The 25,334-nt window shown below is 38.1% G+C and overlaps 1 protein-coding gene across 7 annotated transcripts in view; it reads right to left on the bottom strand.

The window, feature by feature from the left end:
• pard3ab (par-3 family cell polarity regulator alpha, b) overlaps nucleotides 1-25,334 on the bottom strand; it is a 212,647-nt gene that overhangs the window by 44,103 nt on the left and 143,210 nt on the right. For 6 of the 7 annotated variants that reach the window (XM_055022304.1, XM_055022303.1, XM_055022301.1 and 3 more), the window contains 4 exons: nucleotides 23,479-23,709; nucleotides 21,401-21,650; nucleotides 15,115-15,243; nucleotides 8,413-8,682 (listed from right to left, as the gene is read on the bottom strand). In XM_055022304.1, coding sequence (XP_054878279.1) covers nucleotides 8,413-8,682; nucleotides 15,115-15,243; nucleotides 21,401-21,650; nucleotides 23,479-23,709 — 880 coding nt within the window. The remainder of the gene's footprint in view (nucleotides 1-8,412; nucleotides 8,683-15,114; nucleotides 15,244-21,400; nucleotides 21,651-23,478; nucleotides 23,710-25,334) is intronic. The other variant, XM_055022305.1, reaches the window with a different exon arrangement.

Raw genomic sequence — 25,334 nt, forward strand, 5'->3', positions numbered from 1 at the left:
ATGTAAATTAAGTCAAAATTAAATTTGCTGTACTCTTTCAAGGGCAGATGTAATTTGAATTGAAAAACTGTCCTGCAATAGTCAATTATTTTTGTTTTATGCAAATGTTTTAATTAAAAGTCTGAGTTCGGTGGCACCAGTTCAAAATTCTGTCCCCGTTCTCATCTGCAAACGCCGGTCCCGATATTAGAGTGGCGATTTCATGACCTCCCAGTAAGGCATCCTGTTCTGCTCAGTGAAGTGGTGAGGACACACATCCATATTCCTCACCGCGGCGAACGCCAACATTTTGATGGCGAGACCATTGGCACGTTACGCGCCAGACAGTGCAGCAGCTGAGGCACGGAGGGATCTGACTGAGCTTGTTGTAACGGTGGCGAAAAGAGCGAAAAGTCACAGCTGCAAGTTCTCACAGCTCCAGGTCAGTCTGGCAGGAAAAGGCGCCGTTTCTCCACAAATTTCCTGCTCATGATGGGTTTCATGCAGGGCTAGAAAGATGAGATTAAAGCACCCACGAGGAGAATATTACGTGGCGATTCTATGTAAATGTGTTATGAAGACAAACTGCTGTCCAAACAGATGTAACAAACAGATTAGGAGACATGTTCAGGTCAGATGTGTGGGATTACAGAAACTGGAGAGGGAAAAACATCAGGAGGCGTCTGATGCTAAATGGATTGTGGGGGATAATGAGAGTGAAAGGTTGTTTCTAAAGCTGCAGTCATACAGTGTTTACAGGGTGATTTGCATGTGACTGTGAATGTAATGAGTGTTTGTTTTTTTTGTTTGTGTGTTTCGGGCTTCAAACAGGAGCCTCAAAAGAACCTGAGTGATTGTTTGTGCTCTTACGCAACATTGAATGCATTTTGTTATTGCTTAATTAGCCGCAGCGATCTAAGCTCTTCAGGAGCCGACAAAAATTTTCATTTTTATTTTATTTTTTTTAAGATTTCAGTGCGCTGGCTGCCAAGATGAATTATCACTTTGTTAACAGGCAGTGGATGTAGGAGCGAAACCCACTGATTAAAGGTGACCTAATGTACTGCCTCGAACAAGTTAGGGTAGTTAGGATGGGCATTAATTCTTAGATAATGAGATTTTAGTCCCATCTTTTCTGCCTATGTTTCAGAATGAGATGTTTAAGGGCGTCCTGTCGCTTTAAATCCAAACAGGGGCTGGCGTTGCTAGGTAACGGCGGAATGTCTTTGGAATCAGGAGGTTTTGCAAACTGCTCGTTTTCCAGACACCAAAAAAACCAAAACTCATCAGCAAAAAATATCTAGCTGGTTTTTTTATTTATTTTTTTATATAGAAGCAGTTGATGGAAGAACGGAAACATTCAAAAACTGAATTTTGCGTAACAGGATTATTTAATACCTATAATTTCCAAGTCTAAAGTCAAACTATGCAGGAACAAAAAAAAAAAAAAAAAAGAGCCTTTTATAGAAAAAGTTGCCAAAGAGTATTAATGTGATATTTATAGCTCTGAATTATGCTTTGGTAATCCATTTTTGTTTTCATTTTGTGAAGAAGGAAGTAGCACTCAGGTTTTTGAGTCGTTTAATGTAGTTGTTCTTGGTATAGCGCCACCACAGGCAAGGAGGGGAACATCTCTTTCAAAGAGTTTAGTTTGTTTGACAATGCAGAGCGAAAAAGAACAACAGCAACTGAAAATGTAACAAATGTTGCAATTTTGGTCCGTCAGTCAAACAAAGTCTACTAAATTATCAGTACCTCAAGACGCTAACATCACACTATTCAATTCGTCAGCCATTTCTTTTGTGTATTTATGGATTTTAATAATTGTTAACTATTGTTTTTGATGGTTTTGTATTTTCGTAATGTAAATGTCATTCTACCAGGTGTGAAAACACACTAAAATACTTCTTCTCTGAACTAAATTTCAACATAAATGAACCTGCAGTAATTCCTAGTGTGGGAAGCTGGCAGGTATACGCAAAACCTCGCCGGTTAATTTAGGTCTCGTTTGATTTCGCCGTCAACACGGCGGCGTCTTATTGAAGCCAGAAGCTGCGCAACCACTGCAGGCTACTGCATACCTGTCACTGTTCTCTGTGCACGACACCCACTCACCTTTTGATTCGTCACCGCTCGGCGTTTACGACAAAAACAGACAGATACACATGCATCTAAACACGGAAGGATGTTGCTGCCACAAATGCATCTAAAATACATGAAGTAGAGATGAATTAAGCTCGCACATGCACACGCTCTCCTGTCTTATCAGCGTACGAACAGGAGCGAGGCGACGCTGCCTGTTTGTTTGCTGCGCCGCTGTTTTCTGGTGTGTTTGTGATACAACACGGCCCACTCCGAGGCCTCCTATTCCCCCGGCGGAGATGAAATGTAATGGAGCCGATTCAATAAGAAGCGCTGCCTCCTCAGGAAAAAAAACCAAAAAAAAACAAAAAAACCCAGGAATCAAATCACACCGATTCCCCGGGGGATTTCCCAGCATTCACCGCTGGCGCTTAGACGAGAGGGGGGAAATAAAACAATAGCGCCTAATTCGCTCGGCTATTCATGCAGGGATGGAGGGTGATGCAGCAAATGTCGAGCCCAACATCCTGGCTGCAGAGATTTTACTGAAGTAACTAATTAACTGCACCAGACAAGGACAAAACGCAGGAGTGATGAGCTGGGGAAACATCCTGAGCACTTCTTGGGGGAAATGATGGAAATCTGCAATATTTCTCTTGGATTTATTGATTTATTGAGTCTCAAAGGTACGATTACGTAATCTGAATGGGAGCCAAAACTGAAACAGAACAATAAAAACAGAGTTTGTATCATATTATACCTTTACACCTACACTTAAAATCACAAAGTAACATGATGTCACTGTCAGGGTTTTTCTTGCAGTGAAAATGAAGCACTTTCAAGGTGAGTTTTATCTCTAGTGTGGAACTAATTCACAATTATATGAACTGTATCACTCGGCCTGCGGCATAAAAATAAATAAATCAATGAATCACACGATAAATTAAAATGAGATCAATAACTTTCCTTTGCATTTTTTAATCGTTTACCAAAAGCTGGATGAGAAAAGTCTAATTTTGTTTACAGAAACATCATGACTACTTTTTGTTGTTTTGTTTATTTCTGACATTTGAAATGTCTTCCAGGTACAGTGTGAAATATCCAGTGATGATCTTTGAGAATATATTCTTGTATTTTTATGCAATTACTTGAAAATGGCCTGAAAACAATAATATTACCGCCAACTGATAAGTTGGCTTGCATTTAGCGAACGGAAATAATTTTTCTGATTCTAACTGACCTGAAAAGAAAAGTTTGGTCTGATTTAACTTCAGATATTGAGAAAAAATTTTTTTAGTATCTTTAAACATCTGGTTTGAACTGTAAACAATGCCTTACAAATTCAGGTTTTTAGTAAAACATTAAATTGGACTTTATCACAGTTTGACAACCAAGCAGTTTAAAGGATTTAAAGAGGAATCAAGAACTTTCCAAACCATTTCAACCTGCTTTGCATAAATTAAAGACGACCAGGGAAAGGAACATGCGTTCCTAACTACTGCTCCGTCGCATCTTGTCTTTTCGAGCCCACTGGATTTTTCGGACACGGCCCATAAAAGCAAAGAAAATGGAAAACGACTCCCAGCGGCTCTTACTGGTCTGCTTCCCGGCCTCCTCTGGCTGTTTTTGTTTTTCAGGCCGCTGCTGTTAAATTGAAATTTGTGACGGCGTGGCGTTTGAAGGAGGAACAGGCGATTAAAAATGAATTGCAGTGTGTATTTCTGCAGCTGCACAGAACAGGCAGTTGTACGTGTCGCCGCTCCGGCAGGAACCGGAGAATATGAGCAGTTCTGGGTTTCTCATTAGGGTCGGAGTAAAGGTTAAACACAAATTTCCTCTTGACTAGCACAAGTTGGGATAACATGCTGCAGGAAGATTAAGATGACTGCTTATTACATGGGACATTTTCACCTTTATTCATTTCAACTGTTGGCAGTAATCCCACTTTAATAAAAAAATCCCTGCTCCTGTGTCACAAACCAATAAAATAAGTCAAATAATTAAATGCAGATCGGTGCCAAATATTTCATCATTTTAAACTGATCTTTAGATTATCAATAAACACATTTAATAAATGCAACCATATGCATTTATGTTTATTTAAGATGTCAAGTTTTTGCATCCTGCCAAGCCCAAAGAACATAATTTAAAATTTAAATTTATACTTACACTACTTTCGCAGTTCAAGATTATTTAACTAATTGATTATTTTGATAATTAAGCGAATAAAAAATGTCACATTCTGCATATTTTTCACTCTCCATTTGAAATTATTTTACATAACATTGGAAATGCATCAATTTCATTTGCAAGACATTTCAAAGAGCTTTACATCATAATAGTTATGCAACACAGAATAAACAATCAAAACATTGCATTTAGTCAAGATCCATCGTTAAATTGTTAATTGATTCGGTTTCAAAAGCAACTGAAACAGTTTTTAGTGTAAATCTAAAGTCACTCAGTGTTTCGGCTGTTTTACAGTTTTCTGGAAGTTTGTTCCAGATTTATGGTGCATAGAAGCTGAATACTGCTATTCTTTAATGCATTGAGGTGCTGAGCCGTTCAGTGATTTATAAACTAACAACAGTATTTTAAAGTCTGTTCTCTGAGCTACAGGGAGCCAGAGAAGAGCTTTATAACTGGGCGATGTTCTCTGGCTTCCTGGTTGTAGTCAGAACGCCAGCAGCAGCGTTCTGGTTCTGACTGATGTTTCAGTCAGACCCGTGAAGACGCTGTTGCAATAATTAATGTGACTAAAGATGGATGAGTTTCTCTAGATCCTGCTGTAACATTAATCCTCTAATCCTGGAAATGTTCTTCAGGTGACAGAAGGCCGACTTTGTAATTGTCTTTGTGCGGCTCTGAAGGTTGAGGTCAGAGTTCATCCCTCCATCCAGATTCCATCCTGATTGTTGGTTTTTGGTTGTAATAACTGAAGCTGTGCATCGACTGTGGAGCGTTCTTCTTTGTGATAACTTCAGTTTTGTTTCTGTTCTGTACAATAAATTTTTGAGTAAAATCAAAAGTTTTAAGCTATAATTATCTGAATTTCTTAGGGATTAATGACATGTAACTGAATTGAAAATAACACCAGGTCCTTACACAATTATCCCAGTAGGGCTTTTGCCATTTCTATTATGACTGGACTTTTTGTTTGCAGTTTAAGAGGTTTAAAAGGTGGCGTGTAATCCTGCAGAAACACTCGCCCTTCGGCTAAATACATTCTCTTCACTATTATAGCGAGACAACATCGCTTTATAATATCTTTGACCCCTATTAGTTTGAGTCTGACTCATAATCTTGTGATAGTCACAACACAGCAGCAGCTCAGAGTGCAATAATAAACCTCTGCGACGGTTTGAAAGCCACTTCATGCTTGATTTAGGGCATCAGCGATGAGCGCTAACCCCAAAAGAAACGTGAAACTGTTTATATTCCAGCTAATTGTAACTCGCCTGGGAACTCGTTGGTGTAAAATAACATTTCCTCTTCAATCTGTTTCTATAGAGTTGTTTTTAGTTTGATATCAGTTCACACTGCCATTTAAATCCCAAAACAAACAAAAACACTTTCTGAGACAAGCGGGCCGCCTCTGCCTGCCACAGCAGGGGTCTAATTCACTTCCTGCTCAGACGAGAAACAGGAAACACGCTCCCTGACTTTCCCAGAAAGTCTATTTGTTTTATGTTTTAGTAGCATCTGGGAACAAAACCAAATAAGTCTAAAAAGATTCGATCTGTGGCACATAAACCGCCTCCCCTAGCTCGAAGGAAACACGCTGAATACTTTGTCCAGAGTCACATGAAGGCTTATGGACAAATGAATTATTCAAACTGGAAAGATGTGAACATGCTTCACGCTCTAAAAAGACCACCAGAGGCAAACTAAAGCAAGAGCCCAGCCTAAACTCGACAGAAAAGAAACATAATATCTGAAAATGTAATTCCTCCCTGTTATAACCAAATCATATAAAATAGTAATGTCTCTGAAGGGCTTAGAGGGGCGAAAGCCTGAAGGGCAACACTAAGAAATCTAATTATCTAAAGAATTTATGCAGACATTATTTCTACATTTTAGGGATACAACTTTAAACTGCAGTAATATCACTGAACTTTACTGAAATGTTAACAGTTAGGATGTGAATAAAGATGGAAAATGTGGGAAAATATATATTTTTTGCAAAATAAAAAAGAAACATGCTTAAAACATGTAATTTTGTTGCTACAATCCATTTGATCAAGCATTAAACATTCATTTTTATGTACTTTTCACAGATTACATCACAATTACAGATAAATAAAATATACAATTGTTAAACCAGAAGTAGATATAATAAAAACAGTCAGTCAGTTGTTAATAACACGAAGAGGAAAAGGTTCTTTGGTAGTAAATGAGAGAAATGGTTGAAAAAGAGTAATGTCATGATAATGTGTCTTCTCACCCGATAGACCAAAGTTGCGACGTTTCTTACATTTTCAGCTGCTGTGGTTCGATTTCACACCACACTGTGTCAAATAAACCAAACCTTTTGAAAAAGCTGTTTCCCTCCTCGCCTGTGGGGGCGCTGCACCGAGCCCCAAACAGGAAACGACATGAAAAGGATACTGAGCGCAACTTCGTTCTTCACAAAATGTAAACGAAAACAGGTTTTAGCGGTTGCTCTACACTAGCACATTTGTTTGGCTGTATTTACCCAGAATGCCTTGCGCTGCAGTCCACTTCCTGCTTTTGGACCAGTCTCTGGTCTAAACTGAGATCGAGGTTTGTAGGCAGACTAGAGAATAAAATTGAACTCTACCTGTAACGTATACTGAGCACAGCATTGAAAACTGACAACAGCAGCACAATAAATCACAATAAACGAGCTGCAGCCACGGCCGGGCAATAAAACAATAATAAATATCGCAATAGACACGTTATCAATAGATGGCATGTCAGCTTTTCACTGGACCCTGATCCAGACATTGAAGTAAATGCAGAACATTAGCCGCTCAACCTCTCATGCCCAGCTATGCTAGGTTAACTCTCTCACTTTTTGGTTACCTAGCAACAACCTGCTGAGTAACTCGCGCAGCAGCAGTTTATAGTTTAGCTGTTTAACAATAGAAAAACAACGGAGTGACGGCGTACTTACAGCTCCACAAAAAACTGGATAAACGAGGAAACGTCACTCGTTTGTCAATATTCCAGACTTTTAAATTGAATTCAAATTAAAAATATTTATTGATTAAAAAAAATTAATTAAATGTTGTAAATGGAAAGATCTCTTGTAAAGCCTTCACTGGCAGTCCAGAACAGACATGCAGTGCAGACACAAAGAACTTTAGAGGTTTGATGTGCATATTTTCCATAATGAGGCTAAATATGAATGCAAAATATGAGTTTTCTGGAATAATGGACAGCTGTCAATCAGCTGTCAAAAGCTCAGGTCACATTTTCACCACAACGCCTGGAAAATGCCGCAAAAGTGAAAAGGTTACATTAAGGTGACATCAACAAGAGAACAGATGATGGAAAGAAAAGAGGTAGAAAGGTCAAGGGAGACAGAAAGAGAGACGGATTTTCAAAGGTCTCCATTCACCCGCCGCTTCTCCTCTGTGCAAACCCCCCGTCCCCCAGACAGCGGCGCGGGGCGACTCACAGCTGACATTTACTGCCTGCCTTCTGTTGCTGTGATTATTTTCTTCTCCAGGTGTGAGAGCCAACCTGCGGTTTGCTGCTTTTGGATGAATGTGACCCTAAACGCATCCCCGAAAGATCGGGTTAGATAAATCCAGGGAGTATGACGGCTGAGGCAGAACCAATGATAAAATGGAAGACGATATATCTCTATAGAGATATATATATAGATATATATATCTATATATATATATATATAGATATATATAATATACCTATATACACCTATAGATACATAGATATATAAAGATGAGAAAATCTGAAGAAAAATGTCAGATTTTGTCTTGTCTTTTCCAGCAGCCATTGTAAAGTGCATACAGTCGTAAAACCAGCTGACCAAATGTGCTGAAACTCAATTTGGGTTGCTAGGTAATGGGCAGAGTTCTGCTGGGATTGCTAGGTAACCAGCTGGGCTAAGGTGGGGTTGCTAATTTTTGACGTCACATTCAGGAAGTTTTTGAAGCAGCTAATTTTTCAGAAACCCAAAAACATTAACGTTTGGTGTCTGGGTGTTTGGTTGGTTTTTTGCTGCGAGTGCTTTAGCTATTTTTAGAATCACTAAAGACCCAAATGGAACTAGAAAAATGTGTAAAACATGAATTTTTGCATCATAGATCCCCTTTAGTAATGAAGGAAGCATCAGTTTGTTAGCGCAGCCACGGAGCCTACCTGTCTGTGGATGGAGGCCGGTCGTTTCGGGCCCGGCTGACCGGCGAGTAGAGAGAGTCAGAGTGCTGGTGCTGGTGATGAACGTGAGAATATTCGTCACGGGGGCTGTGGGCCCGGCTGTGACCGCTGTCCATGTTCAGAGGGTTCACGCCGGAGTAGGTGTGATCCTCCTCAGAGGATCTATCCAACGGGCGGCTGACGTCCAAGATCTCCGCGTAGTCCCGTTCCCGGGCTTGGCGTTCCCTCAGCTCCCTCGTCTTGGCTTGAATCCTGACAGTCAACAAATTGACTTTTTAATATTTATTACTGAAACACTTTTAAAAACGTAGCTGTGCTAACACCAAAGTTCACACAGTAAACATAAGTTCAGCTAACACTAAAGTGCTACATCAGTATGTTATTTAGTAGAAGCTAATGCTAACGCGCTGTATCGTTCATTTGTTCATTTTCTGTTGTTGCCATTTTCTCAATAAAGTTTCTTTACAAACAAAAGGAAATGGAACTACTCACTTCAAAATAAGAGCATGCACATAAATGTTCATTTGAAGATTTAACCAAAAGTTTAATGGAGTTGTTCACTTTTACCAGAATTGACACTTTGGCAAAACTGACAGTGAAGTCAATTAGAGCTATGGAATTTATTCTGGGAAAGTTAATGGGAAGCTATGTGCGCTAGGCATGTGCAAAGTTAGCTAAATGCTAAGCTAATGGGTTAGCAGAAGTGGCTCTGCCATTGCTGACTCTTGCTGCTTGCATGTTTAAAGTTTCCAAGCGGATTGATTTTAAATGGTAACAATATTTAAGACTTTTTACGCATTTAAATAACGGTGGCTCATTTAAATTTCAACTAAGCAAAATGAATCTGTTTCTCTGTAAATTCTGTCATACTAACTGTAATAGGTTTTATTTCACTTATCAATCCTGAAAAATGCATGAAAAGTTCTTTAAATATTTGACTTTTTTGAATCTAAAACAAGTTAAAGGAATTTCAGATTGAATTATCTTCAAAAATAACTGCAGTTATTTTTTTTTTTTTTATTGTTATTCAGAAATCATACACTGAAGGCCCTACAACAATTTTACTTCAAATTAGAGCATATTTTACTTTGTATGTTCACTTTTATTAGATCTATGCTGATGACATTCGTGCATTCCTAAAATCTTTCCAGATTTTTGTCCTGTTTTTATGTCAGAACAATAAATCAAAACTGCATTCATCATATAAAAAGCAAGAAAATGCTTACAAAGATTTAATTAGAAACACACTAAGGATGAGATCCTAACCGCTCATTTTAATATTTTATGTGACAACATGAACTGAGTGGTTAGGGGTTAGAGGTCATCTTCTTTGGTTAAACTGAGTTAATGAAACCAACCGACACAATACATGAAACAATATCCACACAGTCACCTCACTGAAGGTGCAGCTATTTATTTTTAGACGAAGTGACTTCTTTCCTGCTGCCAGACACAGGTTCGTAATGCTACCACAGAAATAATGGGAACGAAACAGGAAGTTGTGACATTCAGCTCAGATTCTCACGACTTCCTGAGACATGAGAGTCCAGAGAGCTGCCAGGCTGGAAGCAGGTTTTTCTCTGCAGACACGGATCCTGGTTCAAAATCAACAAATACTGCTAATAAAGGGAAGGAAGCTTTACTGGAAAATAACTGAAAAATGCGTATTGTAGAATAAAAGCAGTGTCAATCTCATTTAAAAGAAATTTGAAAATGAATAATCTGATTTTCTTTGTGTTTATTTGAAATAAATTTCTTTTTGCTTTTCATTCATGATTTATTGCTACATGACTTATTCATATTTATTAAGTGAATGAAATAAAAAATAGAATTAAAGTAACCATAAAGCTTCAAATAAAAAGAAACCGAACTAAAATGCAAATAGTTACAGAGAAAACACCCAAAAGAAGGATTAAAAATGTATGTAAATGTCATTATTTAACCATAATTCTTACAAGATATAACAGCTGTTAAAAAACATGACCAAGTAATTACTCTATTTTCTATCAAACATTTCTGAACATCAAATCGATGTTATTCAGGGTCAAAAGTCAAAATAAAACTTGTGAGAAAACAACAAGCAAAGATTTCACGTTTGAACGAAAACCCAGTTTGATGAAAGTGGAGCAGCGTCTCAGTCCCACATTAACACGCAGGCGCCGACAGTTAATTCTGCTTTTCTTTTTCCGTTTTCATTAAAGCAGAGAGAAGACACGGAGCCTGCTGTTCACTTTGCCCCCTGTGAATAATAAACTGCGGGTTACGGTCTTAACCAACAGTCCAGCCGGCTAATGCACCGAACAACACAAACCTCTCAACATCTTTGTGTCTCAATATAAAAAACAGGAAAAAGAAAATCAGCATTTCTACTCCAGACGTCATGTTTGTGAATAATTTCCAACATTTTTTAGTGGCAGAGGGGGACTAACGATAGCAGAGGCCTGCAATTACAGCCGTGACAATTATCAGAGCTTTACAGCTAGCAATTATCAAACTGCTTTGCTTTCTTTATAGGTCGCTTCCTAACGACGCTGGGAAACAAAATGGGACATCACCCACACGGGAAACCCAGCGGCGTCGTTTTGGAAACGACTCGCAGAAGAAATGAGACGTTCAAAATGAAGGAAAATAATTTTAAGCTGACATTTAAGAGCAGAGCTTCCCAAACTGTAGTCTGTGTTTACACGCCACGTGCTGCATGACGTGAGGTGAGCGCAAAGTACGGCAGGTAAAGTTAGCTTACCAAAAGAAGAGACAGATGGAAAGTTTCCCAGAAATGTTGCTTTTCAACACTTTTATGATAGATAGCATGAAGATCTGGGTCTGTGAGAGCAACAGGGGTTGAGCAGCGCTGCGCCCCACGCTGACTAGCTGCATCTAAACACTTAAAATAAAATGATTACGTTTAGAAAAGATTTGTTAGTCATATGTAAAGGAATCTGTTTGAATCTAAAGGCACTGATTTTAGTATAAAATGTATTTTTAGTTGTATAGCAGGCCTTTTTGCTGCTTGGATCCAATGGAGAAAAATCATTCCTTAGAAGAGATTTCACAAACAAAATTAATAACTTTACAAGGCATTTTTTATCGTTTGATCAACACAACTAAAAAAAAAAAAATCAGATGAATTCTACAGCAGGAAAACCTACGATTGAGACGGTTTTCAGCAAAATGCTGCAGAACTAATCAAATGTACATGAAAAATGTCCAAACTTGCATAGAAACATAAAGATAGAGCTCAGGAATATGCTTTTAAGCTGAATTTTTCCTGAATCCCCCAGGGGATGTTCTGGAACAGCATGTCAGATTTGTTCTCGCTATACGTTGAGTCAGCGATTATCCGACAGCCCAGAGGGATCTATGTTTAAACCCACAGGGAGAGCCGTGTTTCCCTCCAGGGGCCGCAGCAGCTACTGGGTGTAAACACAAGGCCAGATAAGATAAGGCCAGACACGGGAATCTCACCAGAGCCGGCGTCTCATCGAGCAACAAGAGTGGAAGAACCTGTCAAAAGCCTCTTTTCACAACTCGGTTTAGATCAGGAAAAGTCAATAAAATCCAGAAATATATATTTTCCCTCCACAAAGAAAGTCTAAAATTGAACTTTGCAACTAACAGGAAGGCTGTGGAGTTGCTTTCGCCAATCCAACTTATAAACAATACAAGTGCATTAAAACTATTACTTAAATGTTAAGTCTGAGATAAATATCGGTGATATTTACTGTAGCACTTGCTGCCGATTAGCAAAATTAGCCCGGCTAATGTAGCTTTTAGCTGCTAGCTATTGCTACATTAGCCGGGGTTTGTTACTGCATGGACTAACTCTGCCAGTCACTGAAACCTTGTCATTCACAGGAAGAGTTTCAACTGATCAAATCCTTTGATCAGCATAATTCAGGCAGAAAACCTAAGATCGGCTTGAGGCAGACAGTTTTCGGCAAGATACTGCAGAACATTTACACTGAAAAATGTCAACATTTTCACACAAATATAAAGATAAAACATTAAATGGCCTCCTCAGACAATTTATCAGCAATAAAACAAGTTGACACTTCAAAAGTAAAAAACAAGTTAACAGGCAGACATTTGCCCACCTACTTTCAACCACGATAATCTGAATATTTGTTTCATGTTCTGCTCATTTTTTCCCTCCTGCAAATGAAACAAAACTTCTTTCTTTTTTTAAATGGTGGAGACTCAAAATCTTTACCTTCTTGTCCATCCTGAAAGCTTTTACAGCAGTGCAGCTAAAAAAATTTCACAAATACCATTAAGCGATGAGTGAAATATGGCAGGAAGGAAAGCCGAGTTTCTAACGTTTTATTTTTAAAAGCCAAAATCGGTGAGTGACGATTTGAAGCACAAATAACAATAAAACAAGAAACTAAGAGTTGGTGAATGAAAGAGGGTAAAAATGACAGGATGGGACATTATGGCTGAAGAAATGCATTCGATGAGTGACCTTTCTACCACATCAGGACAGAACAATGGCCCATTATGTCCCATTGTATTCACAGAGTTACAAAATGGGCTTTTTAGCCGCAACACTGACAAACGTGTCAGACCGGAGTGAAAGGCAGGAAGTGAAAGAAAGGAAAAGGTCTGGAGGGATAAGATGGCTGCTAAAGCTTCTCCTGTACTGATAACACACGTTTGGGTTTGTTTGTTTTAAAAGAGTTGGTTAAAAATCAACATCATGACTGGATTAAACTGTGTGTAACTGACATAGTATCTCCCAGGAGATTTTTAAACATTTCGCAACAGAAATGCATGGAAATCTGAGCAGCTGTGGAGGTCAGAGGAAGTTCAGCAAGAAAATGACTTCATGTTGGACAAACTGTAACCCCCTGCATGCGGGACGCCGTCCTAAAACAACCATGTGGAATATTAGTTTATTTTATTTCACAGCTGGCTAATGAGCTAACTGCTAGGTCGCCCAGCAGAAATGTTGATGTTGGATTTCTTTTGGTTGGGGCAGGAGGTGTTTATCAGGACGTAACGCGACCTGTAAGCGCTTCATGAAAAAAAAGTGGTTAATTATTTAATAAGAGAAATAAATCACATATTTTTGTACACATATGGTTTGGAAAACGTTTCCCCTTCAGAAATGCAGATATACTTTTTAAATGCTTGGATTCTAAAATTATTTTTTCACAATTCTGTACAATTTTAGGAAACCAGTATAATTAGTGATCCTTTTGTCACGTTTCTATTGTAATGAATTACTTAGAAAATAAACTCAATCTTAAAGTTGAAACTGATTCTGATGCAAATTTTTAGGATTTATCTGAAGAAATGGTTTTTGTAATTTTAAACAAGATATAAGAGAAAAAGGTACGAATTCCACTGGCAGATTATTTCACTTATAACATGGGAAAGTGTTTTATTATAAATGAAATAATGTACCAATAGAACAAAAAGAAAGAAAAAAATTGTGGTCAAGATTTTGTGTTTTTGCAGTGGAAAAAAAAAAAAAACGTGTTCAGTTTGCATTTTAGCTGAGTTTGCAAATTTTAAGTGCTTTTTGACTAAAAATGAGTTTTGTGTTGCTGAGAAGTTATTTGTAATTTAGTTTTGTGTTTCAATGTGTTTGGTCTAGAAACTAGACCAAAACTAGTTGGTAATACTTTGAGTTTTTGCACTGATTCAGAACAATCCACCACTTTATAGCAGCCATTTACACCTAATGTCACCATTTAATGTTGGATGTCTGGCGTTAAAAAGCAGCTGTCTGGTTCAAAGGTCACGTGTTAAACCAACTTTGTGATAAAATTAGGCTTTACTTTAAAAGAAAACCTAATCAATGTGATGCGACTGCAGCTATCATGAAACACCAGGTCTGTCATCTAACTCTTAATTCAAAGAGTACGAAACCAAAACCCTGAGGGCGGATTACCACATGAAAGGCCCGCTGTGAACTTTAAACAACCCAAAACATCTGCTGTGGCATTTGCGTTGAATTAAAACTAAAGACTGCATTGCTGCATTATGCGACTGTCAGCACTGCAGGCATAAAGACAGAATACAAACCATACTTTTTACAACATGCTGTATAAACATGGGCTTTAATGACTCCTGCCCTTCAAGCACTGCATGGGAATTAATTAGCTGACAGAGCCGTAATAGTCTTGGCATTTATAAACTGCTGCCCTGCCCCCCGAAAACAAAACAAAACAAAAAAAAAACTAGAACGTCGCACGGCTGGCATTTCAGTTTCAGAGAAGTTTCAGATTTACCATCCTGGATCTGAATAGTGAAACTTATTATTCTGTACATCTGATTAAAAGTTTGAACCCAATGGGTTTCACGATTGCCCCTCATGTCGACCAAAAGCATGAGCAAAATAATCTCTGGAAACGGAGCTGCTGCATGTAAATTCTGCGTAAACGGATCCACGGTTCGGCGTTGGAGACGCAGGGCTGCGTTCAGCAGATTTACTAATGACGCAGCTCTTTGCTTGTGGAAAACCGAGAGCGGCAGAGATACCAGCGGCTTATACATGTATGTTTCCAATTTTTTAAAAAAGCCTTTTGTAGATGCGGCTTATATCAAGGTGCACTCTATAGTCCAGAAAATACGGTAAATACAATTTAGTTCAGGTATATTTATAACTCCAATAAGACCAAATAAGCAAGTTTGAAGGATTTTCGAGTATTTTACAGCAATAATGAAAGTTTTCCTCACCTCTCCTGCTCCATCCTCATCTTCATCGTTTCCTCATCAGAAACCTGAGTCTCCTCGGACCTCCACTTGCTCGATCCTTTCCGGTCCATCTTCTCCGCTGGCCGCTCATCTTTTCGGTATTTCCCAAACCTGGAGCACCAAACGGGAGGCTTTAATTTAATAGAGGTGGGAACTTTATTTGTTCAGTAGATTTAATCAAGAGTGGAACTACAAGAAAATGGATGCTAAGAAGTTATGGAGGCATTTTGAAGGAAAATATAAACAGAAATGTTGTATTTTAATGGTAAAATTCAATGCATTTCCATTTATTTGCTCTTTCCATACTTATCCAAAACTGGAAAAAAGATTCCCTGACTTTCCAGACAGAATATTGATGGGCAAAATAACCAAAAATTAAACTCAAGTAAGAATATCACTACTTCAACACATTTTTATTCAAGCCAAAGTAAAAAGTAGCTGTCCAAGAAATTATTGAAGTAAAAAAGATTTTGGTAAAAACTCAGGTACTGAAGAACTGATCAAATGATCAATCATCTAATATTTAGCAATGACATCAGACAGACCAAAATATAAAGTCAACAATTAATAGAACAAAAAGTAGCAAAATCATTTGTTTCCAAATCAGTTTCTTTCAATAAAAAAACTGATGAAATTTGAACAGAAACTGCAGGTGTTTCATCCAGTGGGTAGAAAATCCAGAAATTTGACTCAAGTCAGAAAAGAAATACTTCATAATAAAATTACTCAAAGTACAGCGCAGTAAAAATACTCCTAAAAGTAATTTTTTTCCAGAAAAAGTTATTCAAGTAAAAGTAATTGAGTAAATGTAACTAGTTACAAACCAACTGACCCACAGAGACAGAAACATGAAATCCACATTGCAGCAACCTGACTGAAAATCTGACTGAATCTCTGCAGAGCGGCGACTTTTCACCGAATCAGTCTCTCAAATGAAGCATTTAAAAAGTTCTTCTCGTGAGTTCAGACCCAATTCAGCTCGTTTAAAGTTGTGGAGCGGACGCAGTAATTATATTCATGGGGAGGGAGCGATGCCTAATGAAATAGGAGCCTTTGCAGAGATATTTCAGCTTGATTGACCCGGTATAAAGCTGCAGCCTGTTGAAGAAATGACTTTGGCACTGAACTCGCTTCCACAATGAACCTGCGTGATTATTCACAGGCAACCCGGTCCGCTGAGAATATCTACGACTTCCAAAGTAACAACGGAGATAGAAACCAAACGCCTGCATGTGAATTAATGAGAGAGAAGGCAGAGGTAGAAAAAGGAGAGATTTTTTTTCTTCCCTGAATCAAATAAGAATAAAGCTAAACTGAGGAGAACAAGGATGTCCTTAAGTGAGGTTCCTGTCTTTAAAGACGGAGCCCAAAGTCACAGGATCAAAAGGAAAGCAGGCGATGTTAGCCCCCCAACCGTAAGAGCGTTTGAGGATTAAAGAGAAAGAACACAGACTACCTGAATTAGTTATAAAGACGAGAGGAAAATAGGGAGAAATGTTGAGAAAGTCGAAGTCCCGTCTGTAAGAAAATCGATGCAGAAGAAAGAAAAACGAAAGCAAAACAAATCAATGACAAAATATGTGAAAAACCAACAAAACAAATCTGCAGAAAAGGACGCCGTGTTAAAAGAAGACATACAAATAAAAAAAAACCCATACAATTACAGAAGAAAATCATTTTTTAATAAAGAAAAAAAAGTGAAGAAAATATCTATTATTCATCTTTATGTTAAACTAATCAATGCCCCTGAGGGGTTTCGGTTTTTATATACTGGAACTGGAAAGCCTTCATTATAATGAAGCCGGGATGGTTAAAAAGCATCATTTTACTGCTGAAGAAAAACGTACAAATAAAATGATTTTTTACAGGTTTTTTCACTTTCAAAGAAAAATCAACACTTTTTAAGATGTTGTTTTCTTCTTATTGCAAAAACTAAAATACATACCAAAAAAATCTTTAAAAAGAAAAAGAATAAAAACAAAAGCTGAATGCCTGTTTTGTCTCATTTCAAGTATTCCAGAGCTGTGGAGACGCTGCTGCAGAAATCAATGCAACCAATGATAAACACATGCATGAAATGTTCTTCAGGTGGTAGAAGACTGACTTCCTAACTGTCTTCATGTGGCTCTGAAGGTTCAACGATCAAAGGAGAAAATGAAGTGAAATTTCCCTGCGACAGGCTGAAACCCAAACAGGCAGGAACCAAAGGGAGAAATTAAGCAAAGCAGGGAGATAGGAGGTGTGAGGAAAACTGATGTTCCAGCGCCTGATCAATGTGACCGCAGCCGCCTGAAACGCTCAGACTGACAGCCTGAAGTCGCCGCTAAGAGCAGGAGTGATCTATCAAGCTCGACATGGCTGACGCGTTCTCTCCCCACACCACTAACTTTCATTAACAGCCCATTAAAAACAGCCTCGTCATACACAAACACTCACACACTCACGCAGGCATGCAGACTAAGATTTATGACAGCAGTGGAAAACTTTGCAGAGGAGAAAGAATATCAACCACGACATGAGGGAATTTAATGATCTTGTATTCAAAGCACGGCGAGGCCGGCGGCGGCGGCGTGGAGCCTGACGTGATCGATACGGAGACTCTGACGGTGGTTCTGCCGTTTTAAACGATCACTTCAAAATGTCAGGGGTTCTGATTCAATTCAGCCGGACGCCTGAGTGTCACTAATAATCCCTTCATTAGGAGAAAAAGCAAAAATAATGCTGCAGCGGGAAAGGATTACAGAGCTGCAAAGAAAATAAAGTTTTCCTGAGAAAAGCAGTAATTAGTAAGAAAACAAGGAAAACACTGATCAGGTTTTGCTCAAAGCAGCGATACAACAAGTGGGACAACAAGTTTGGATGTTGGGCTTAAACTTTTGTGTTGTTGGTAGAAAAGCTGGAAATGTGGAAGAAGAGAACTAAATTTTGTTTTAGCTACAAAACACTAAATTTTCAAATTAATCTGACAAAAACAGGATGATCAAGGTGGGACAACTTTCAATCCTAGTTCTCATCGATATTCAGATAAAAAGACCAGTTTTAAGCATTTGGGTCTACAGAACCAAACTAGTGAAGTTTGGTTCTGTCCTAGAATCTCAAGATATCATTATGAAAAGAAGGATGTTTCATTATATTAAGAAATTACTGGACCCTGCAACCAGAAACTTAAATAAAGTTGCATAATAGGAGGACATGATGATGATTGACAGCACAAAGACCCGCCTCCTGGCTCTGATTGGTTTGGTTTTCTCCATTGGTCTAAAAATTAATATTCCAGCAACTCAACATGCAGCTCAACCAAACAAACGATAGTTTACAGATACAAATTTTGACAATAGTTCATTTAGATTCTGCAGCTTCAGCAGAACCCAAAGCTCAATCCCTTCCCAGTCAGAACCTGCTGCTCTTTAAACGCGTTCCTCGTGTGGCGTCTTCTCCTTTGGCTGCGCGCCACGTCTTATTTTGTAGACACAGCTGGTGCAGCATGCAACAGATTACAGTGAACACAACATCAACTGCAGCTAAGACTGCGAAGACCAGAGCATGGTGCATCAGAGTCCTTTCACCCAGAACAAATCTGAGCGGGAAAACCCATCAGCTGACAGCAAACGGCAACACAAACAAGCTGCGTGTGCGTCAAGATTGTAACTGTGCAGCTTCAGGCTTGTTCGCTTGTTTAAGACGCACACAAACACAGAGCACGCTGTAAAATTAGTGCAGTCCTCGCATTTCTGGGCAACAAGAGTCCCAGCAGATGCCAAGCCGACAGACCGGGAGCAGCTTCTGAGTCCAAAAGACGATCAGAGAGAAAGTTGGCAGGCGGCGCTGCTGGCAGGCGTTGATGGTAATGATGCTTTGATTGGGACTGAGAGCGAAGCCTCAGAGACATGAGAGGGTCAGGCTGATCACGCAGCGCCTGACGTGTCCTCAAACACGCCGCCGCCTCACATCAAAGCCCGGTTCCCCACCCGACTCCTGCACCGAAACCGAAAGGTCTCCTGGGATCACACCGCTCTGCAGAGCGGCACTTTCTGAGAAACACGCAGACTTTGCCGTTTTCATGTCCAAACCTCTGTGGTTTGGGACGGCGCTCACATCAGCACACCGCTTCACCGCGACAAGCCGACACAGACGCAGAATCTGATGCGTACTTTCCCACCCTTTTTTCTGCGAAACGCTCATTTTAGTTCTGTCTGCTAAACCAGACATCACCCATGATGCTTGTTTGTAAATTTCTCTTTGAAACACACCAAGTATTTGCCTTAAAGTGGCAGGAATATTTAAAATGGACTTTTATGTTATTCTCTCATCAAAAACAAACTTTGAGTGTTGCTTTGATTCTTTCATGCATGTTTGAGAAATCCTTTAACCTCCATGGCAAACATTAAGCTGTGCAAAACACATGGGTGGAGATAGCTTTCCCTTCAGTAATGAAGCTCCTTCAGACTAGCCAGCAGCAATTAGCAAACACCTGGTGGAGCTGCAGAACTCGTTATAGAAGCTATTTTTCAGTGCAACAGTGGTAAAAATGTTGCTAAAGGGTTGAAAGAGGAGTCATATATTGTGACTTCCTGAAGGTGGAGTTCAGAAAGACCAAGACCTTTTAAAGAGACAGGGACCCAATTTCAAGGCATTGAGTCAAATTTGATATGGTTAGCCTTTTTATAGTCACAGAACATTGAATTTGAAAAGCTGAACATTTTTCCACTCACATTTTTTTCAGTTTCAATTATTTTCTCTACTTTCAAAACGTTTTTCCATTTTAAAATGTCTCCTTTTTTCAGTTAAAAATTTTAAACAAAGTTTTTGTCCCCAATTTAGCTCCATAGAATCATTAAGGAAATCATTATGGAAAAAGACCTTCAGATGTTTCAAAGAGTTAAACCAGCCTTTGGTTTCAGGTTTGATGTTTCCCAAAGTTTCTGGTCGGTGGAAGTCAGACTGACAGACAATGAAGAGAAACTGAACAAATATTATGAACCGTCCTATAGGCGAAACAAAACAGCTGGATGCCAATAACTTGGTTAGTTGTGTTGTTACATCTGTAATTCTGCTGCACAACTCTGTGCTGCATAATGATAAATTAATTGAATCCAGACTCTCCACAGATGGATTAAACATATCTCACATCAGCCGGCGCTGCCAGTAAACCTGGATAAGGATCAAACAGACGCACTAATTGACTCTTAATGGGGCCAGAAATGAGACCATGTTTTAACAATGCACATCACTCCTGTGGTGCAAGAAGACTTCAGTCTGAAAGGAAAGATATTAACTTTCAGTTCTGTTACAATAAGCCTAATTCATTTTCTGTAAGACACCACAGAAGAAGAAGAGATTCTGCAAGAACTCCTTCACTACAGGTGCAAGAAGAAAATAAAGTCTTCTTGTTCCTGCAGTTCCAGGTGAAAACTAATTTATTTGTTCTTGTGGAGAATATTCTACGCATATATATAAAAACAAAACAACCTCTAGATTTCTTGAAATATTTCCCAAAAGGTTCTGAAGTCGTCTTGCTGGTCATTTCAGACGTTTCGACTGGAGGTTGGCCGGTTTTTCAGAGGATTTTCAACTGTTTGTTTAACTATGAGCCACAAATCATTCAGATACTCAAGAATGAGTCCAATAAAACACAACGCCCAAAAACTTCTGATCAGACCTTCAACTAAATTTTTTTGTTTTGGCAAACTCCAGAATTTGTTCACATTAATTTAAAAAAAATTCTAAAGACTAGATTTATTGCAAAATAAAATTAAGGACTTGGCAAATGTTAAATATGTAAATATATAATATATCTTTGCAATTCTGATGTGACTTTATGGTCATTATTCTGAGCAGAAAAGTTTAAAACATATATATTAAATTAAACAACTATAGCACTGAATCAATAAAAACAATGAATGTCTGAAGAAATAAATCTTTTCAGTTTCAATTTAAAAAATAAATTCAGTCTTTCAAATTCATTTTGGCCACCACCGAAAAAAAAAAGTTCCAATATTTGTCTTTTTTTGTGAGACCTTATGAAACAATAAATTTTGGCTTCAAACTACAATCATCAAAATGATAAAAATAAATAAATAAAGTTTTGAAATATGACTCTGACAAATCTTTATAGGACTTTCATTTTCTGAAATACTGATTTCTTTGTGATATTCTAGTTTTTGGAGATGCTCTCCGTCGATAATGCCGTCATGAAGATATTGATCCATATTGTATTGATCCGTAATGTGGCTCTCAGCTTTATGAAAAAGGTCAGACTGATTTTTACCTGAACATGTCTCCAAGTCCCTTCAGCATTCCTTTCTTTGGTTTTCCCTTCTCTTTTTCCTTTTCTTTCCCTCCATCTTGTTTCTTCTTCTCCTTCCCCGGTTTGTCTTTGTCCTTCTTCTTCTCCTCCTTGGTGCGGTTGGTGCCGTTGACCAGAGGCTTTTCGGGGCCGGCGGACAGCGGCGTCTGGTCCGCCATGGTGGAGACGGAGTCTCTCCCAGATCGGGAACTCTCCTCCGTGTCTTCCTCCACTGCAGAGAAACAAACATGAAAAAACAAAAACTTTATTTTAACCTAAATTTGTAGGTGCTGTAAAAGTGTCGTTCGTTTTTTTAATAAAACCAAAATGATGGAAGAGTTCTGATTGACATTTAAATGGAGGCTAATAGATTAGGATGTCCAAACTGTGGTCCGTGGGCCATTTGCGGCACTTGAAGTGATTTTTTTCTGGCCCTTGACCAAAATACAAAAATGTTTTTTCACCTTAAAATTCAAGGTTTTAAGATGTTTTTAAAAAAAACATATTTTAGTAAAATTTTGGCTGCTGCTGCCAAATAAAATCCCCTAAATATGAAATGTTTAATAAATTAATAAAGAGAATCACAAACTTTTAGTGGGTTTTACTTTACTCCTCTAGATAAAACAAATGTTCGTGACATTTGAGCGACATCTTGATGCTGAGAATAAACACAAAAATAAAATCCAAACAGATAAACCATCGACATTTAAGATATAATTGTTTTTTTAAACTAGATTCAAATAACTGGATGTTATATTACATATATATAATAACCTACAGTTCCTTTTTCCATAAAAATCACACTTCTTTATTTTATTAAAATATTGTATTGTGTTTGTTGTGTCGAATAACCCTAACCCTACTAAAAGATTTAAAAATGTCAATTTTTTGTTGCCCTCAGTTATTTTCCACCAGTGCATCAGACGTTGGGAAAATGAGGAGAAGCAATAAATTACCTTCTGTTGGTAGAAAAAATCAGTAATTTATGTTTAACGTCTTACAGATTTCTTCCATTTTTTTGCTTTTTTGTCCCTTTTAATGTTTCAGATAAACAAGCAAATTCAAATTAATTTTATTTAATTCTGGGTAAAAATATTTCCAAATGATTTGTAAGGGAAAAAGTTAAATTACACTTGAATTCAGTCCTATTGGAGGGTCTTTGAGCATAAACACGATTTTGACTTGAAATTTTGTTTAATTTGTTTTTGCTAGTGGTGGGACTCTGAATTTTTTAAATCCGGCTAATTGCAGCTTCATTAATTTATCTCAACAAATTGCTTTTTAATGAAACATTAAGCAACATTTCCAATTGTTTGCTGGTACATTTCTCAGATTTGCATATTTTGTTACTTTTGTTTTAATATTCTTTTTTTGTAACAGTTGTGGCTTTTTTTTTTTTAATGAATGTTTTCTGTAAATTACACTACTTTTAGTTGTATTTTGAAATGTTAATCATACGTTTTAAATTATTTCCATGAACTTGTTGCAGGACTAAATCTGGATTCGTGCTGATTAATATGCATTGTCCTCCTTATGAAGAAGAATAAAGAAATCTAGAAATGATTTCACCAAATTAACAATTTGGTGAAATTAAGTAAATAAATTTGAAGTACTTTTCACTGAGTTCTACATCTGGATGTAAAAACATCAAACAGAAATAAATCTTCATATGTCAACCTACAGATAAAAATCATCCTCTGGAGCTAAATCTGCTGCATTTTCCTTTGAAATAAAACAAGTAAATAAAATCCAGCGAACAGAGAAATGTCTTTGATTTTCATTAAGGTTACAAACCCGAGTGATTAAAAAGCCACAGCCAAAAGCATCAACACCATTCACTTCCAGATATTAGCCATGAGTCACAATGGCGCCACTCCCATGCAGTAAACAGATATTAGTGGTCGACACATTTAATTAATGTTACGTGGCTCAACACAGCAAAAACAACTAGTTGAGAGTTAAACCATTTCATAAATGTCCAGGGAAACTCGAACTTCTGCTTCGGTGGATCATACCTGCAACAAGAGTTCAAATACTGAATGGATTATTTGACGTCTTACAAGTCTCCATGCCCTCGTCGTCGTCCTCCAAGGCGGCTGGCCGGTCGTAGGATTTGTCGATGGCGGCCCGGAAGCTCTCGTTGCAGCCCCGCCCCCTGATGATGCGAGGGCGCGGTCGGTGGAACGGGAGGTCACCGTTCAGGGTGACCTCTGCTACCGCCGTCTGCAGGCTCTCCAGAGAGCTGGACTTCTTGAGGCCCAGTGAAGGTCCAACGTCCTTAGTGGAAGAACCTGACGGAGAGGATAGACGGGGACATTCTCTAAACGGGCCGTTCAACTTTAAAATCTAACACCATCTAGAATGAAAGTGAGGGTCATGCATGTCTGAATCACATATGAATCTTCCATTTGCTATTAAAAATAAATAATATTGTGGAGTGAAAACTGGATAAAGCAGAAAAAGTTAGCCCACCGGTTTGGCATTATTTTAGAGATTTAAAGCACAAAAACTAACCAATAATGAACAATATTGACTGAAATGAAATGCTTATGTTGAGAAACGTTTTTCTCACAAATCGCCAAGCTCTAATCTGACTTTATCTCAGCAGCCCTGAATTTTTTAAACATATGGAGAAAACTGATTCCTCATTTTTTAAGTTTTGTTCCCATGCAGCGTAACGTTCTTGCAATTTAATTCTGATCAATTATTCAAGCCGAAAAAAATGTCCAATCTCAAGGGTTGAAACCAGATTCTGCTTACGCCAGACTTACTGTCGATGTTGGACAGAAGAACCAGAAATTTAATTTCAACCCATTTAACCTACAAACAAACTGATGACCTCCAAAAAATCCGTCAAAAAATGTTTCTGCAAACAGAAACATCTGGTCCACTTGAGAACCTCCTCAGGGATGGTAAGCAATAAAACTTGACACTGACATGCTGTAACTACAACAGGATATTGTTTTCCAGTCGATTGTGTGATCACATGCGTCATTCCTCCTGACTGACTGAAAACTTCATTACAACATGCGGCTGTAAATTAAAATAACCATCAGCAAAATTGGAGAAACATGACAGTTTAATTAAAGTGGGACAATTCAGTCTGTTGCAGTTTTAATCCCCATATGGCCTGCTTTTACATGATCAGAAAACACACAGAGGGAGTAATAAAGGAAAAGAAGTGAAACTATGGAGGATAAAGGCTTTGTTTACATCAACTATATTAATGTTGCAAACCCAGATCCTACAAGAAGAGGTAGGAAAAATTTAAATATTAGACAGGCAAGAACTTGCATCAATAGGCTTTTAATATAATCAATTAAAAACAAAATTTTAGCTCAGCAGAAGCTCGATCATTGCTCTATATTTTTAAATAATTAAAAACTAGTATTTCAGGTATAAAACTATTTCAATCTCTACATTGGTTAGTTTTTGCGTTCATTTCATTCTTCTACACTAAGCATCAGCATCAGTTGGGAGTAGCATTAGCGTGCAGGTTTGTGCCGTTTTTTATGAGAAAGAATTTAGTTTTAAAAGTTTTTCAGTTAGAATTTTGGCAGGAAAAAAAAAAAGAATTCTGACGGTCGTTGCCATGGTGATTCCCGCCTTTTGGTCACCTTTGTCAGTTGTTGCCATGGTGATTCCCGCCTTTTGGCCACAACGGGATGGAAACGCTGACATTAAGTTTAAAATAATCAGTGTCCCAAGAGTTATAAAAGCTGTGTGTGCCAACATTTAAAAATTTTTAAATGCTCATAATTTAATTACATTTTTTGTTAATCAATTGTGGGAACCAATGAACATTTGTGGGTTTTTCTTCTTTAAATGTGAATGTTTATTTGATCATTTTAGACTATATTTGTGGGATTTTTTAACACCAGTCCAGGAAAAAGGAATGGATGAAAAACATCTTTAG

This window comes from Poeciliopsis prolifica, unplaced genomic scaffold, assembly GCF_027474105.1.
Source record: "Poeciliopsis prolifica strain line A6 unplaced genomic scaffold, Auburn_PproV2 SCAFFOLD084, whole genome shotgun sequence".
Taxonomy (NCBI): Eukaryota; Metazoa; Chordata; class Actinopteri; order Cyprinodontiformes; family Poeciliidae; genus Poeciliopsis; species Poeciliopsis prolifica.